Here is a 17,164-nt window from a genome sequence, read left to right as displayed (position 1 = left end):
GCTATGTGAAATGTCTGCTGTGAGCTCTGCAGCAGGAGGTTGTGCTCTGGAGAGTGGAAAAGCAAGTAGATGTCCTTTCTCCTTTTCATCCCCCTAAAACACTCTGATACTGTGCAGAGAGGAGCAGCACATTTAAGCCTTGCAGCACACATCCCCTCAACCCTAATCACTCCCCACCTTTTCCAGGTTACTTACTCCAAGTGGTTAGGGGCTGAGCAGGCCAATTTCCTCTTCCTCTTCTCCCCGACTCCAGTCCCCCGCCCGCAGCAACCCACTATTGTTACATCATGAAGCCCCATATATGGGAGGACTTCCCCACTGATCTCAAGTGGCAAGGGTAGCTCTGGAGGTATGGGAGTATGTTGGCAAAAACTACCCAGCACTGATACTAAGCTCGATGCCTTGTAAACAGATGCACCACCTTTTAGCTTTCAGTTTCAACTAGATACTGCCAAACAAAATTCTGCTGCACTTAGACACTATTATCTGGAGTATTTAGAATGTTTTCCCAAGATTTTCACTTCACTGCTTCTACACACAGAGAGACTTGTATGCACTATTTTTGTTCATCATTAACATTTTGATTAGAAAGAAGATAACTTAAGACTGTTCCCACTCAAGAGCAGTACCTTCAAGAACTCCAACTGCTAGAAACCGCCCATAAAACAGCTCTACCATCGGGTTCTTTGGCTTTTCTCCATCCCTAAAAATACAATGATTAAAAAAACACACACACACACTGGAATTACAAGAGTAATCTGCTTCAAGTAAATGTAAAAAATCTGCCATCAACAGAGCCAACACTTATTTTATTGACCCTATTTTATTGACCCAAATGTTTTTAAAAGAACCAGGAGAATCTGAGGTGTGTGTTTTTTACAAAATTGATTGTTATTAATTTATTTGATGTGCACCCTGATTTTTCAAGCAGAGTCCACAAAGTGGCTGATATTAATAAATTACAACAGCTTCACTGTAGATATTGCACTTAAAGCAAGCAAAAAGCCAAAATGTACACATGGAGGATGCACAGTTCCTCTAAACACAGGGAGGCAGAACAAGGGACAATGCCAAGTTGACCCAGGGGCTGGTGGGTGATGGTTCTTTCCCCATCTCCTTCCTCTACCCCCAGCTCTGTCACAGGGCAGTTCTTCACATGGCTGACTTGTGGGGAGGGGGCAAAAAGAAAATAGGTGATGTCATCTTTGCTTGCCCTCTTCTCTCTCTGATTTGATATTACATGGCTGCTGTAATCACATTCAATCAGTACTGCCACTATTGGAAATGATTTTTTTTTATTTTTCTAAGAATAAATGAGAAGCACATTAAGATTCCCGAGGGTGAAATTTTGAGCAAAGTCCTTCTACTCCAAGTAACAAAACTTGTCCTACAGGAAATCAGAAGACACTGCTGGATTCTTAAAATGACTACTTACTGTTCCTCTTCAGCTTTTATTTGGAAGGCATCCTCTAACCAGTCTAATAACTTGTGTGTGAATTCACTGACATCTTGCTGTTGAGAGAGTAAACGAATGCACATTCAAATCTAGTAGTCAAGAAAATATTCTATCCATCAGCTATGATACTTGTAGATATTAATTCTCCTATGGCTAATATAATGAGAAGCTCACTGTATTGTGTGAACTGCTGTGCAAACACAGAAAAGGGGTTGGTCCAAATACCTTACAAAGGGCTTTTGGCTACTAAGCAGTATTAAAGTAGTTGGCATTTTCCCATACTAACTTACTTTTCAACAGCTTATTGATATTTTTTATTTTTATTTTTGGTAAACTGCTGCGATTTACAATCAAGTGGTATGTAATATTTTATTAAATAAATAAATGAACTGTAAAGGATAGCAATCAGCATTGAGATTATTTTTACAAATCAAGCTATACATACATTTTCTGAAATAAATGAATATATAAATAGAACAGTCCTACTCAGAGTATGCCCATTTAGGTTAATGGAAATGGCAAACTTGGGTTCATTCATTTCAATGGGTCTACTCTGAGTAGGTTTGGTTTAATATAGCCTGAAAAATCAGATTCAATTCCACTACTATATTGCAAACTGATATTTTGCTTTACAAATTTAGCTCTGTAGGCAGAAATAATAGCCTGCTACAACCGTTATTGACTTCTCAATCTTCTGTAGGGCTGTGTCTATTAAGAGTGAAACCATAGCAGCTTCAGTGAATAGCAAACACAGTGCCAGTCCTTCAGATGCACTTATAGCATGGCAAGATGGTTTCTGTTACCTATTTCCTAGAGATTCCATTATTCTAACATAAGCCAAGATAAATACCATTTTATATAAATGAGGGACTTCAGCAGTTGAATAACTGAACTTCTATCCTTGGTACAGATGTGCATCAAGTAAGAAAATGTTACTTGGTTTTAAAATGTTATGCTTACTATTTGAAAACCCAGAACATAAAACTGAAATAAAATTAAAAAGTGTATATGGAGTCCGGGATTTATCAATAGGTGCAAAGACCGTGCAATTATCAGAATAGTGCATAATATTTGATCACATCAGGTAAGTGTGGTTTGTCTAATGGTGAAGTAGCAGAAATTGCAACGCCATGTTTGTATGCTTGGTTCAACTATAATTTATATGGTTATTTCTATTCAAAATAAGATAGAGTATTATCATTACCTGCTGAGAGTCATTAGATTTGAATGCATCTTTCAGGATTTCCACAGCTCTTGATGGATCAACATATTTTCTTTTTGAGCCAAAAAGAAGTGCAAATAAGTATCTTAGCTCACGCATAAAAGGCAAATTTCTATTTTCCTGTGTACAAAATAAACAAACAGTTATGAGGTTGGTTTTTTTATACTTCATATTGCCACATTATAATTTCTAAATTACTGCTGCATAAATAAACTACCAAGAATGCTTTTCTGCAATAGCAATCATAACCTTGTCTCTCAAAAAATGACTAAACATACTGTCTGGGGGGAAAACAGCTCAATGAATGACTACTACTACCAAAAATCCAATGACAGTTGTACCGTTTTAAGAAAGGAAAAATACTGTATTTTTCGCCCTATAGGATGCACTTTTCCCCCTCCAAAAATGAAGGGGAAATGTGTGTGCGTCCTATGGGGCGAATGCAGGCTTTCGCTGAAGCCTGGAGAGCGAGAGGGGTTGGTGCGCACCGACCCCTCTCACTCTCCAGGCTTCAGGAAGCTATCCGCAAGCCTTGGGAGCCCGCGGGAGTTCCCACCGGGCTCCCAAGGCTTGCGGACAGCAGCCTGCAGCCCAAAACCCGGGGAGCGCAGCGGAGCGCACCCCGGGCTTCGGACAGATATCCGCAAGCCTGGGGAGACTGCCGGGCTCCCAAGGCTTGTGTATAGCAGCCTGTTCTGGGGGCTGGGGTTGGGGGAAGCTCGGGCCTGGGGGGGGGAATATATTTTTTTCTTTATCCCCCCCCCAAAAAAAACCCCCTAGGTGCGCCCTATGGGCCGGTGCACCCTATAGGGCGAAAAATATGGTACTTCTCATTTCCCTGCCTCAATTGCATTCCACAGAAAGGGGACTGATGGCCTAGATAAACCAAGGCATCAGTTATACTAGTGTCAAATGATAAATTCTAGTCCTCTGCTATGAGGCAAATCCCTATCTTCCCTTTAACTATCCCACGATTCCCATGGATTAAATAGGTAATTGTTACACAGATATGGATATCTTAAAGCCCTGGAAATGTCCACAGTGATCTGCACAGCAAGGCAGCACAAGACAACAAAAGAGATGGAAATCAAAATGAAGACTTCTCTCAACCCCTGAAGCTCAATTCTATTATCTGCAGCTGGTGTCCAAAGCTAGTTTTACTTGCTTGCCTTTAAATGCAAAGTAAAATGCGCTTTGCTGAAAGTCTGAAGCATTATCAAGAACTTAGATTCCTCTCTGCAGACCTTAGAATGTACTAAAAAACAAACAAAAAAACACCCCTGCCTCCTTCCCTACAGACCTCTTGGGCATTAAGATTGGCAGGGTGTAGTTCTAAGAAGATCAGGAGGTGGCAAGCTGGGAGAGGGCATTCTCTATGGCAGTCCCTCCCCACAGATGTGCATCAGGCATCTTTATTATGCTGTCTTTGTTGTATGCTGAAGATGTACTCCTTTATGCAGGCCTTTGACAACCAAGATAATTATAGATTAGGTCCCACCATATTCTCATGGCTGTAATTTGTTTTAACTGATTTCAGTAATGCATTTTTGAATTGTTGTAAACCACACTGAGGTCTCATAGTTAAGGGCAGGTAAGAAAACTAATAAATAATAGTTTCCATTGCCTGCAGCAGAACCTTACTGCTCATGTTGTACACTGCTGAATATATGACCCTTTCCACACAATTCTTTCAATACCACACCTGAATTTTCCCAAACTGGGGCAAAACACAGTGGGGTATTCTGCATTAGGAAAAGCATTATGTTAGTCTATTGGTAATGCATATTTCTACTTATACCTTTTTGTTTCGGGGCAGATCTTGAGCGCCGGCAGGAGGACTATAATTCAAGACTAGCCTTCGGAATTCCAGCAGATTAAATAACGACTGAAAAAGAAAAGGCATTTTATATAACCTTTTAAAATTGCAGATCATTTAATGTGTTTGGTATTTACACTTTAACATACTTAAAAATACAGCAGAAGTACGGAACTGGTTTGTGGGTTGTAGCCCATATGGAGTGCCTTGTATGCTTTTTGCTTTATTCTGAAAAGACTTGTGGAGAAATCACTTTTCTCCAACTGTATTTTCTGAGGGGGTTTTTTCTCTTAAAAGGAATGGATGAAGGTATTCAAAATGTGGAAGGTAAATGGTTCATTGTACTGTATAAACAATACATGCTTTCTCCGGGAAGTGTAAGATAGCCAGTATCAGAATGTGCAGGTTGCTGACAAGAGTTAACCAAGTAGATTTTGACTTGTCCAGTTAAGAGATCCTGTCTCATCCTGTTGGAGTACTGCTGTGGACATGAGGAGGGGGAATCCTACCCATATTTTAAAAGACAGTTGGAGGGCACTCCAAATGCAGCTTCAACATACCCTCTGGTCATGTACTATGCTTAACAATTCCCATATGACCAAGCTCTTCAGAATATTTAACATATCAAACCTTAAGTATTGTTCCTTTTTTTCTGAACACATTTATACAAGCCCCCAGCTTTCCAAAACTAATTTCAAATTGTCTCCCTGTTCTAGTTTGAGATTGCTGCTTTCTGCCAAGTCTACACTGACATCAAGTGCCATGGTAACAAGCTATACATAAAAACCTTAATGAATAGCAGCTTCCTAGCAACACACCAGTTCTAGCTCAGAGCTGGGGGGGGGGAAGGTCCATTATTTTTGGGGGGGCAGGAAAGTCATTTAAAGAAGTTAGACATACAACTCAAACGCCTGCAAGTTTACCAAGAACCAAATCACACTATGCCCACGTGTACACAGTCTTGGGTAATAGTGCAAAGGAAAGCAGCCTTAAAGGCATCTGAATTAAGTGGCAGCAGTACTCAGAGCCACTTCAAACATTACAAACTCTTGCAGTTCTCCCTCTTGCACCTTCTACCATTGCACAGAGCGCTGGACTGACTTGCTGAGACCCAAATGGTTTCTGAATCTCGATTTGGGTGAATCCTACAAACAGTATTTTAGATACTACTGAAGAAGCAAGGTGAAAAAAGGCTTAAGCTGCTCATGCTTCTTCCTGGTTTGGGGGTTATAATGGATTCAGAGATGCAACACACAAAAGAGTCAATGGCAATGTAACATTTGGCATCAATACTACTGCTGCTGGCTGAATCATACTTAGCTTTCACAAAAACTATGGCATTAAAGGGAAGAGCACACACCACACAAAAAGCACACTCTACAATATGTTACAGCTGAGACAGTGGGAGAGCTTCATGGGAGCCTATGCACTGCTTAAAAGGGTGGCAAATGATTAGAAAAGAACCAAGGAGATTCATGCCAGATATTTTTATCTTCTGATTAATGAAGACATTTATGCTGTTAACTGAATATATGTTACTGTTATTGATTTTAGAACTATGCAGGACAAAAAAAGGATGAAAGGTAAGTACTAGAAAAAGTAAAGGGCTAAATAAATCTCGGGATATAGATGTTATATTCTACAAACTTTAAGAAGCAGATTTTATTATGGCTTTGAGTGGGGGTCTTGGGGTCTTCATATTTAGTATTGCTCACTTATAGATGCACTGCTGAAATATATTTTAAAAATCACCTTCAGTGCTGAAGCTAGCATGCATGGAAGTTGTATGTAAGTTTCCAGAAAATATTGTATCCACACAGAGATTTGTGTTACCACATGCTCTAACAGAATGTTCAAAACAACTTTGCTTTTTTGGCAGATGATACTGACTGAACAAAAACAAACTTTTGGCTTAAGATGCAAGTGGTAGAAACCAAAGAAATGATCCATAAAAAGACACCCTCAATATAGCTAAACTTTCATTAGGACTAGTTTTGAAAGGGAAATTTGCAACAGCAGCGTAAGATTTGTTTTCGTTTCACCCTAGTACTATACCACACAGCACGTCATTGATTAATGAAAGCAACATTGCACATTGTTGACCTCTTATGAAAATGTGTCAGATTTCAAAAGACCCCTAGGGAAAGCATGAAATATTGTCCCACAGTGGATGCAATCTAAGGAGCCTATCAATCCTGTGGTTAAATAAATACTGTAGTAGGTAATGTCCAAATTTATCCCACATGAAGTCAACGAGGATGGTAACTTGAAACATAATCTGTTCTGGTTGTCAAACAAAACAGATAAACTTAAGAATCTGTATTTCTGTCACTACAAAATTGTAATGTATCAAACCTAGCATTTTGATAGCAATTTTAAGGCAATCGTTTTATTTCAAATTTGTACCATGTATGTGCTAGATAGCAGCCAATATAATATGACTAAGAGGTATAAAGTTGCATATGGATGGTGTTAATATGAGATCACAAGACTAAGGTCAGTTTTCAAGCCTCTTGACGAGATTAAATTTCCACTACTTGGACATGCACAACTACTGGAAATGTGGTCTATTGTAAGCATGAGGGAAAACTAGGATTTGAAAAGTTCATTAGTCCTTCTCTATTTGACTGGCGTAACACCATCACAGAGGAGAAGAAAAGAAGGACTACATAAAGGCAAAAAGGATCACCCAGATGTCTACAAGGACATACTCCAGCACACACTGTGGTTTTATCACATTGTTTCATGGAATTGTAGAATTGGAAAGGACCCTGAGAATCATCTAGTTCAACCCCCTGCAATGCAGGAAAATGCAGCTGTCCCTTACAGGGATTGAACCTGCAGCTTTGGCTCCATGCTGTGTGTCATAAAACTTGTATTGTTCCAGGGGCCTTCCTAGTGTCTATACAGGAGGGCCACATGCAATTCACAAAGCAACTAAGTCAAGCCACAGTTTGGATGAAGCCAAACTAATTCATTGACTTACTCATTTTAATGCTCAATGTTTTATTATGGTTTTATATACGCTGTAAGCCATCCAGAGAGGCTAAGGAAACCCAGCCAGATAGGCGGGGTATTATTATTAATCATCATCATCATCATTGCATAATTATCTTCTTAATAGCCAAGATTTCTTTAGCATAAATCCCATACTCTAGTGGCAATTCTAATGACAAATTGATTTTGTTAAGTGTAGATAATAGTGAACATTTTCTGCCACTTCGTCTTATGTTTCTGCACAGCGTGTTCTTTGTGTGTTAAATCAATTACTTGTATCTCCAGTATACACAGGTGCTTAATACATACCATGGTTCAATTTTTTACTTAAGGGTATAAATCCTCTACCTGTATAACTGCACTGAACCAGCATGTATTGCCAACGTTTTTCAATCCCACCGGGCAATTATCTTGACGTTTTCTATCATACGGATTCGGAGAGTCACTCCACACTTCCGGATGTGTCCTTTTCAAACTTGCTTTGTTTTCTGCTATGCTGGCTTCTAAAACTCTTAGAAATCAATGGAAATAATGAGAAAATGGAAAGTAAGCAACAATATATCAAGATCATGTCATTACGGGAAACACAACAGCTCAGAAACTTAGGATACATCAGTACAGATTTTTCCAACGAATAATGATTATGCAACTGGGCTTATATTGAGCAATTTTATTTATTTATTTATTTATTATTAATTAAATTTCTATACATCATCTGATCTGCATGCATGTGTTCTGTGTGCAAGAATGTGGGCTGGCCACACCCACTGCTATCAAGTGGCCCCTGGAAGGTTAGCCAAGGGTGAATGAGGCCCTTATGAAATAATAAATTTGTTGGCCTTTAAGCTGCAATAAGACTTTCTTGTTAAAGTTGCTATCTAGTGGCATGTAGGCTTAATACAACTACCACCTCTCTTTTTTGAAAAATGAAAGTATTCAAGTATATTTAAAAAAACATTTTTGATTTTAACCAAAACATTTTAACCAACAGGCTCATCACAGCTATCTGCCAATCACCCAACCCCACCACCCTTCTGAGTAATACCCCTCCCCACCTTCTCACTATATAGAAGGGTCTGGTGACTTCTGTTTCAGTGTATCTGAAGAAGTGTGCATGCACACAAAAGCTCATACCAAGAACTAACTTAGTTGGTCTTTAAGGTGCTACTGGAAGGAATTTTTTTATTTTGTTTTAACCAAAACATTGTATTTCTACAATATTTAGACCAATCTCCATGTTATAAAGCTTGAATTAAACCTTCTCTAATAAAGAATCATGAAGGAAAATTGTGTTAACATGTTATAAGGAGATACCACCACTGCTTTGTAAACTGCTGTGAGGATTTTTTCATTTTTACATACAGGTTGCATATATATTTTATAAAATAAATAAAACTATAAAATATGATGGTGACAAACTGGTTTACTTTGACTTTAAAACTAGCACATAGCTCCCTACCATAGGATTACCATAACATATAGTTGCAAGATGAATTTTCCAAACCCTACGTTCCTTTTCATAGAACTTACTTCTTCTCTAGAACACCATCTAGTATCCATTAAGAAAATAGAGAATGGAATTCCCAAGAGGTCCACATGAGCACTCAGGAAGCATACTTTAAAATCCCAAGACAAGGCAAGTCCTAGCTGAAGGACTCACTTGGAACGAAGATATAAAGGACATCCAGAAATAACAAACATAAGCAGACAACATGCACATCATGGCAAAAGTAATGTCAGGAACTTTGTGCATATGATATTCAAAGACATGAAAATTGCACACACGTTGCTTTGTTGTTCAATATAGCAACAATGATACTCTGCAAATTTGTAGGACTGGCATTTGGCTACTAGAAATGTTTTATTATAAGTTTTAATGTTATTAATGTCACCATTTCAATGTTTATATATTTGTTTTAGCTATTTATTCTTTATAGGCACCAAAGGCTAATTGATGTTGACATGTAGACCAGATGTTCATCTAATCCAGCATCCTGTTTCCCATGATAGTAAAACAGATGCTTCAAGAAGGTCTGCCAGCAGGGAATTAAGGCAGCAGCCCCTACATGCTTTTGTCTCAAGCAACTAGTCCACAGTGGCATACTGCCTCTGAAGACGGGAGATGTTATTTAGGTATTGGTCATTGATAGCGCTGGAATTTGTCCAATTCCAATTTTAATTGCAATATGAAACCATGCAAAATATGGAGCATTTTTAGGTCTAGGTGACTGAATGGGTCTGTCTTTTAAGGGCACAGAAGTGTATGGAGGAAGGGGAAGAAAACAGAACCAAGCATGAGGCTAACATGCAGTTCTCCAGATGTTGCTTAACTATAACTCTTATCAGCCAGCATGGTGCAATAGCTGGAAGGTTAAAAGTTAGGCATCCTTTGTTGAAAGATACATTGCTTGTGCCCCTCAATATATTACAAGCATTATAAATAATTCCACTTTTCAGTGGGCCTCAGAGCCTATGGTATACTAATTCTGAAGACAGTAATTCTACTTTAAGTGGAAGCTTGCAGCAGCAACCCTTATCCCCTCTGTTATTTATTTCAGTCCTAGAGGTGCTTTTGAACATGATTAGGGAGGACCGGTTGGTGCAAGGAATACAGGTCGGAGTGAAACAGTATAAATTGAAAGCTTTTGCAGATGACTTGGTAACAACATTACAGGAGCCAGAATCTAGTACGAAAAGAGTTTTGGAACTGATATATGAGTTTGGTCGGGTGGCGGGATTCAAATTGAATAAGCAAAAAACTAAGGTTTTGGTAAAAAATCTGACATCTTTGGAAGCAGAAAGGTTTCAGAATGAGACAGAGTTAAATGTGGTTAAAAAAGTGAAGTACCTAGGGGTTAATTTGACTGCTAAAAATTTGAATTTATTTAAAGATAATTATGAAAAATGTTGGTCAGAAATTAAAAAGGATTTAGAAATTTGGTCAAGATTGAAACTTTCCTTGCTGGGTCGAATTGCAGCTATAAAGATGAATGTATTGCCAAAGATGTTGTATTTGTTTCAAACTCTACAGATTGTGGACAGAGTGGAATGTTTTGGAAAATGGCAGAAAGATATTTCTAAGTTTATCTGGCAGGGCAAAAAGCCCCGAATAAAATTTAAAATATTAACTGATGCAAAAGAAAGAGGGGGGTTTGCCCTGCCAGATTTAAAGTTATATTATGAAGCTGCAGCTTTCTGCTGGATGAAAGATTGGTTACTTCTTGAGAACACTGATGTCATAGATCTGGAAGGGTTTAACAATGCTTTTGGTTGGCATGCATACTTGTGGTACGACAAGGTAAAGATTCATAAAATGTTCAAAAACCATATTGTCAGAAAAGCAATATTTATTGTCTGGACAAAATATAAAGACTTACTAGAAAGTAAGACCCCGAGATGGCTATCACCAATGGAGGCTAAGGCCCGGAAAAGACTCAATATGGAGGCCTGCTGGCCGAAATATTGGGAAATAATAGAAAAAATTGGAGACAAATGGAGGTTGCAGAGCATGGAGAAATTAAAGAATAAGGTGCAAGATTGGTTACATTACGCTCAAATTCAAGAGGTTTTTATATTGGATAAAAAGATAGGATTCCAGGTGGAGAAGTCGAAATTAGAGACAGAACTGTTGGAACCAAAGACTAAGGTACTTTCAAGAATGTATAACTTGCTGCTTAAATGGAACACACAGGATGAGACTGTTAAATCAGCCATGATAAAATGGGCTCAGGATATTGGGTATAACATTATGTTTGAGGACTGGGAAAGGTTATGGACCACCGGAATAAAATTCACGGCATGTAATGCCTTGAAGGAGAATATTATGAAAATGATATATAGGTGGTACATGACCCCAGTCAAGCTTGCAAAAATATATCACCTGTCTGATAATAAATGTTGGAAATGTAGAGAGACTGAGGGGACATTCTTTCACCTCTGGTGGACATGCCCAAAAGTGAGAGTCTTCTGGGAAATGATCTATAATGAACTAAAAAAGGTATTTAAATATACCTTTGTTAAGAAACCGGAGGCCTTCCTCTTGGGCATTGTCGGCCAGAAAGTGTCAAAGAAGGACAGAAGTTTCTTTATGTATGCGACAACAGCAGCAAGAATACTTATTGCAAAGTATTGGAAGACACAAGACTTGCCCACACTGGAAGAGTGGCAGACGCAATTGATGGATTATATGGAATTGGCTGAAATGACTGGCAGAATCCGAGACTTGGGAGAAGAAACAACGGAAGAGGACTGGAAGAAGTTTAAGGACTATTTACAAAAACAATGTAAGTTGTATGAATGTTAAGTATCTGCACGATTTAGAAAATCTCAGTTCCAGCAAATAGATTTTGTAAAATAGAAAATTAAGTTATAAGTAAGAAAAGGTCGAAATTTAAGGCAACAATATGTTTAAATTTAAGGTATGAGTAAATGATAAAAATTATCTTAAATTTAGAAGTATAATATTTGGAAAGTACAAAATAAGGTATGAAACAAGGTAATAATTTGCTGATATTTTTAATATAAATAATGCAGGGTAAAGGAGATGTGAGGAAGTCCAGTTAGTTATATATAAAAAAATTGTATTGAATGGTTGTTTTTTTTTCTTTTTCTTTTTTATTTTTTATTTCCTTTTTTCTATATGGTTTTTTGGTGTATTTGTTCTGGGTTTTTTGTGTACTTTTTTTTTGGTGAAGGGATCTTGTATGTATATTGTGTACTATGAAAATTTAATAAAATATTTTAAAAAAAAAAAAGTTAGGCATCCCTTGTTGAAAGATACATTGCTTGTGCCCCTCAATATATTACAAGCATTATAAATAATTCCACGTTTCAGTGGGCCTCAGAGCCTATGGTATACTAATTCTGAAGACAGTAATTCTACTTTAAGTGGAAGCTTGCAGCAGCAACCAGTTTCTAGACAGCCAATTGCTGGATGTGGCTGTCACACACAGAGCCATAATAAATTTTAATACTGAAATATCTCAGATAAAGTTTAATGTCAAATTCACCTTCACAAACGCTCCTCTGAAGAATTATTAAAATAGGTAGCTCTAACAAATTCACACATATGGAGAGTGATTTTTAATATCTAGAGCATACTGCAACAAAGAAACTATCATTCATAAAGAAAACCAATATTTGATTCTTATTTGCTTACCTGCTAATGGCCTGTTCCTCGTCTGTTATGCCAGTCTCCCTGAATGCCCTGTTTGATTCCTCCAAACTGAGAGCAATTGCTCTCTGAAGATCATCTTTATCATCTCCTGTGAGATCAATCACATCTGAAATGCAAAACTTCATTTCTCAAAATTAAAAATGCAACAGAATGAAAAGCATCAACTTATCTTGTGCTAGTTTCAGAACAATGGTACAGGCTTGGGGGAATTTGGGTTTAATGTCCCTGACAATCCAAGCCAGGATCTCCACAAGGAAAACCAGTACACAATGGAAGAAAGGAAAAGGGGGGGGGGACCAGAGGAGGAGCATGTGGTGACAATTTCATAAACTATGGCTTGTGAAACTTCAGATGATTATCCAATACAACCAATACTACCAGTGAAATATTTCTGACATGTACCACATTTTTCACTCTATAAGACGCACCCGACCATAAGACACACCTAGTTTTAGAGGAGAACAAGAAAAAAAATATTCTCTCCCTCTCTGCGCAGTGCCCCTTCAGTGAAGTGGCAGGAGAAGCGGAGCCCCTTCCATTTCTCCTCCCGCTTCGCTGAAGGGGCACTGCAAAGAGAGGGAGGGAAAGCTGCACAGCGCCTCTCCAGCGAAGTGAAGCCAGGAGAGCAAGAGGGATAGGTGCGCACCGATCCCTCTTGCTCTCCTAGCTTAAGCGAAAGCAACGCGAAGCCTCCAGAGCGTAGCGGGAGCTCCCACTGCGTTCCGGAGGCTTCGGGTGGCTATCCCTGAAGCACTGGAGCCTGCATTAGATCCATAAGACGCACACACATTTCCCCTTCCTTTTTAGGAGGGGAAAAGTGCGTCTTATAGAGCGAAAAATACGGTATATAAAAAAATCTAATCAATCCAATTTGGGCTGCAGCTCATTTCAAACTACCAGGTTTGTTCAGAACCTGGTAACTATAGATTTGTGGTTTGGAAATAATGGGAAACTTTAGCTTATTAGCCTATAAACTCTTTAGCTGCAGTACTCAAGGAAGGTAGGGGACAGTACCAGGATGTAATGTGCAGGTGCAAAGCTCATGCATATCTTGGTCTAATAAGTTGGGATATGCATATATGACTAGGTCATATTATACAGTGGTCAGTAAAGGTTAAGGTGGTTAACATAGGAAAGCCAGTCATCTGCAGGTTCTGGTGATCTGAACAGTATCATGCCCCAAAACTGCTCAAAAAGTATGTGCTATTGGTTAGGTTGCTAAAAAAAACTAGATGCTGCAGATCATAAGCTTTCCACACAGAATGCTTCATGTATTTAGAGATGGAAAACAAGGTAGCTTTAAGCAGCTGCCATCACACTGTTTGGAGCTTGTCTGATTCTCTCCTAGGTGTGTTCCAAGGAAATAAGTCTTTCATTTCCTTTATTTTAACAAGAACGCTATCATTACAAATCAGACAACACTATCCATTGTTAAATATGGAGAAACTTCAAAATGTGCCAAGGACAAACACTATTGGCTTTCCCAAAGCTTATACACTTTTCCCTTTCCTTGTTCCTGAACAGCAAGTTTTTCTGCCAACTAGTAGGGGAAAAAATATCCGGAGTTCTCACACCTGTCACAATCATGACAGAACACAAAAATAAAATGCAAGTCTAGATTAACAAAAGGGTTGGGTGTAATGCTTAGAAATCTATAGTGTGAGGTGCTTCAAGTTCACTTAGCATTAAATATGAATGTTACAGGTCAGGCTTATTTACTGTTACGCTAGTCTTACTCAACACTACATACTTTTGTTAATCATAGAATATGTTAACTTTTAATTTCAAATCTATGCACTGTTATTTGGCCAAATTGTGAGTTTTCTGGGATTCTGTAACACTTCTCAAGTTAAATGTGCTTGCACTGGGACATATGGATTCCAAACACAAATAGTTATCACATGGCTTTTTTAATATGGATTGATATTTTACTGTTAAGCTTCACTAATCAGAGTAATATTTTCTTGCTTCATATTTTGAAGTAATTACCCATTTGGAGGCATTTCTAAAAGTACACAGATGGAGGTATAAAGATACTAGGTCAGCAATTTTCCAGGGCAGCGAAATCGCAATTACCAGATATTAATGTTGTTTTTCAGACACAAATGGTGAAAGCTAAGTGCACTACATGGACCCTCGTGGTTTCCCTTTCATTTTCTGTTATATTACTATATTATTGTGTTTTCAATAAAGACAAACTTCTTGAAAAATAAATCACTTTAACCAAAACCTCCAAGATCTATAGGCATAAAGGAATCACTTTATATAAAATATCAGACTGGAGTGACAACAAGGTCTTCTGACCAAGCATTTAGTTTGGTTGGTACTTCAGTAACACAGAAAAAAACCACTTACTTGTATCTGCTTGGCTGCCTACGCTGATGTATCTGTCATTGCCAGAAAGTGCTGTTTGATAGTACGTTGTCTCTTCCTGCTGAGGAATCTTAGCATTCTTTGCAGTAAGGAAAGCAACAGCTAACTCCAAATTCCCATTGCTATCCTTTAAATGTAACAGAATAAACATATTGGTATGCCATCTTATAACCAACCAATTAGGGCAGAGCTAGCTTCCAAGACTAACCCGAATTACTTTACACCTGCACACAATGCATACAATTTCATGATTAGAAACTTACCAGAAAATTATTTACATGTAAATTAAGTCGCACTAAAGAAGGTGATAGATCTGTGTACAATCCCACTAGTTTCAGCAAAAGAACTCTCTACGACTAGAAAACCAACAGAAATTAAAAGTGCTTGACTTCTTGTTGGATGATACTCAGAGTGTTTAGTTCCTTGGCTAAGCTGATTCCAAGGAGAATTTAAAATAAAAAAATAGTTGAAATAAGCAATCAGTTAAGCAGAGTAGAGAAATTCTAGCCATCCAATGATGTCTGATGCAGGTGCCTAAGAATGTTGACACATACCCATGTCTTCCAATAAACCAGTTGCTTAAAATTTATTCTGATGACTTGGAGTTAAAAATATTTTGCCAGCTCCGAGGATAATAATTTAATAACACTAAGGCAAAAGCTCAAAGCCTACATGCCATACTACAAGAATTTGGTGAACTAGCAGAACAAAAAGTCCTACAAGATTGCTATTTCTGAAAGAAGCCCATACTTTCTTTTACATATTTGGCTTAAAATATTTTGAGATGAATCCACTTTTCTGTTATATACATTCTCAAGTAGCAAATCTAAGAGTAAAACAGCTTACAATTGATAAAAGCTGAACAGAACAGAGAAAACTGGTAAGATTTTGTGTCCATCTATGTGGTTCTGAGACACACCTTTTCCCTGCTCTAAAGTTCAGTAGAGACTGTAATAAAAGATACTTTCCCCAACTGAACAGCAAGAGACGGCAGGGTCTTGTGCAGGTTGAACCTTAACCAAAGAGATCTTTTCTCGCTTGCATTGGTGAACTGGCAACATGGAGTCAAAGGTCAGCATCTCAGACAGATGTCAGAAAGGTTTTCCGCATGGTATGCTCCACATACACAGTATTTCTTAGTTAGATAAAGTATTTTACAGGCATGTTTTCATCAGCAGCATTATTTACATAAACCATTTCGGAAGGCCCTTATATTTCCTAGTCCCCAGGGTATGGTCAGATGGCACAAAAGGCCACCACCTTGCTGAAACTAAGGCAGTCTATATCTGGTGAATGCCTATATGTCTAGTACATATAGGCATTCACTAGATGAAAAAACAAAAACAAAGGTAAGATACAAAAGGAAGGTGTTTTTTAAACCAGCCTTTGCCATACTTTACGTTATCTGAATTCCTCACTTAAATAATTTTAAAGTAATCCTATTAAAAACTTTCTGTCCATCAGAAGGAACCTTATTTAGATGCAGACAGATATAAACACAGAATCATCTTTGAAAACCACCATACCTTCAAGGCTTGCTGCAGTACTTGGGTGTCATTGATGCCAGTGATCTCTCTTAGCTGATTCAGAAACGTCTGCTGGTGCTGAAAAATAAAAAAGCTGGTCAAACACGAAAGACAAATTATGGCAACAAAACCCTTTCAGCTTGTGGAAAGAGAAGATTTGTAGTGATATTTTTATTTGTCTTTGAAACCATGTATTACGGGAGAGCCTGGAGAACATGTATTTGCTTAAGATGAAAGAAAATACTTCTGTGAGAGCTAAAGAATTTGAGGACAGAAAAGGGTTCAATTTAATCTTCCCATGTCATTATACCATATTAGAAAGTGAGCCTTCAAAGCATAAAATAGTGTCCTAGATACAAAAATACCACACAGTGTACTACTGTGAAAGCATGGGCTAAGCCCATAAAAACAATCATTGTTATCTCGGGATCTCAATATTTTAAATACTGCAATACACAATGCTCTTATTTAAGTATCACTGCCCATAAATATATATTGTATAGAGTCTAGCTGAGAAATAGCTAATATGGTGCTTTCCAAGTGCTGTTCAACTGCAGCTCCCAACATTCTTGGACCCTGGCTATTTGTCATGCTGGCT

The 17,164-nt window shown here is 38.1% G+C and overlaps 1 protein-coding gene across 3 annotated transcripts in view; it reads right to left on the bottom strand.

Annotated features, from left to right (window-relative positions):
- Positions 1 to 17,164, bottom strand: part of USP25 (ubiquitin specific peptidase 25) — a 60,997-nt gene that overhangs the window by 26,275 nt on the left and 17,558 nt on the right. For all 3 annotated transcript variants that reach the window (XM_079972019.1, XM_079972018.1, XM_079972020.1), the window contains exons 2-9: positions 16,567 to 16,644; positions 15,023 to 15,167; positions 12,650 to 12,773; positions 7,840 to 8,002; positions 4,477 to 4,563; positions 2,661 to 2,798; positions 1,436 to 1,512; positions 630 to 703 (exon numbers count right to left, since the gene is read on the bottom strand). In XM_079972019.1, coding sequence (XP_079828145.1) covers positions 630 to 703; positions 1,436 to 1,512; positions 2,661 to 2,798; positions 4,477 to 4,563; positions 7,840 to 8,002; positions 12,650 to 12,773; positions 15,023 to 15,167; positions 16,567 to 16,644 — 886 coding nt within the window. The remainder of the gene's footprint in view (positions 1 to 629; positions 704 to 1,435; positions 1,513 to 2,660; positions 2,799 to 4,476; positions 4,564 to 7,839; positions 8,003 to 12,649; positions 12,774 to 15,022; positions 15,168 to 16,566; positions 16,645 to 17,164) is intronic.

The sequence above is a fragment of the Podarcis cretensis genome (genome assembly GCF_951804945.1).
Source record: "Podarcis cretensis genome assembly, chromosome: 4".
NCBI lineage: Eukaryota > Metazoa > Chordata > Lepidosauria > Squamata > Lacertidae > Podarcis > Podarcis cretensis.
The sequence above is the reverse complement of the archived record's forward strand: the minus strand, read 5'-3'. Positions and strand labels throughout refer to the sequence as shown.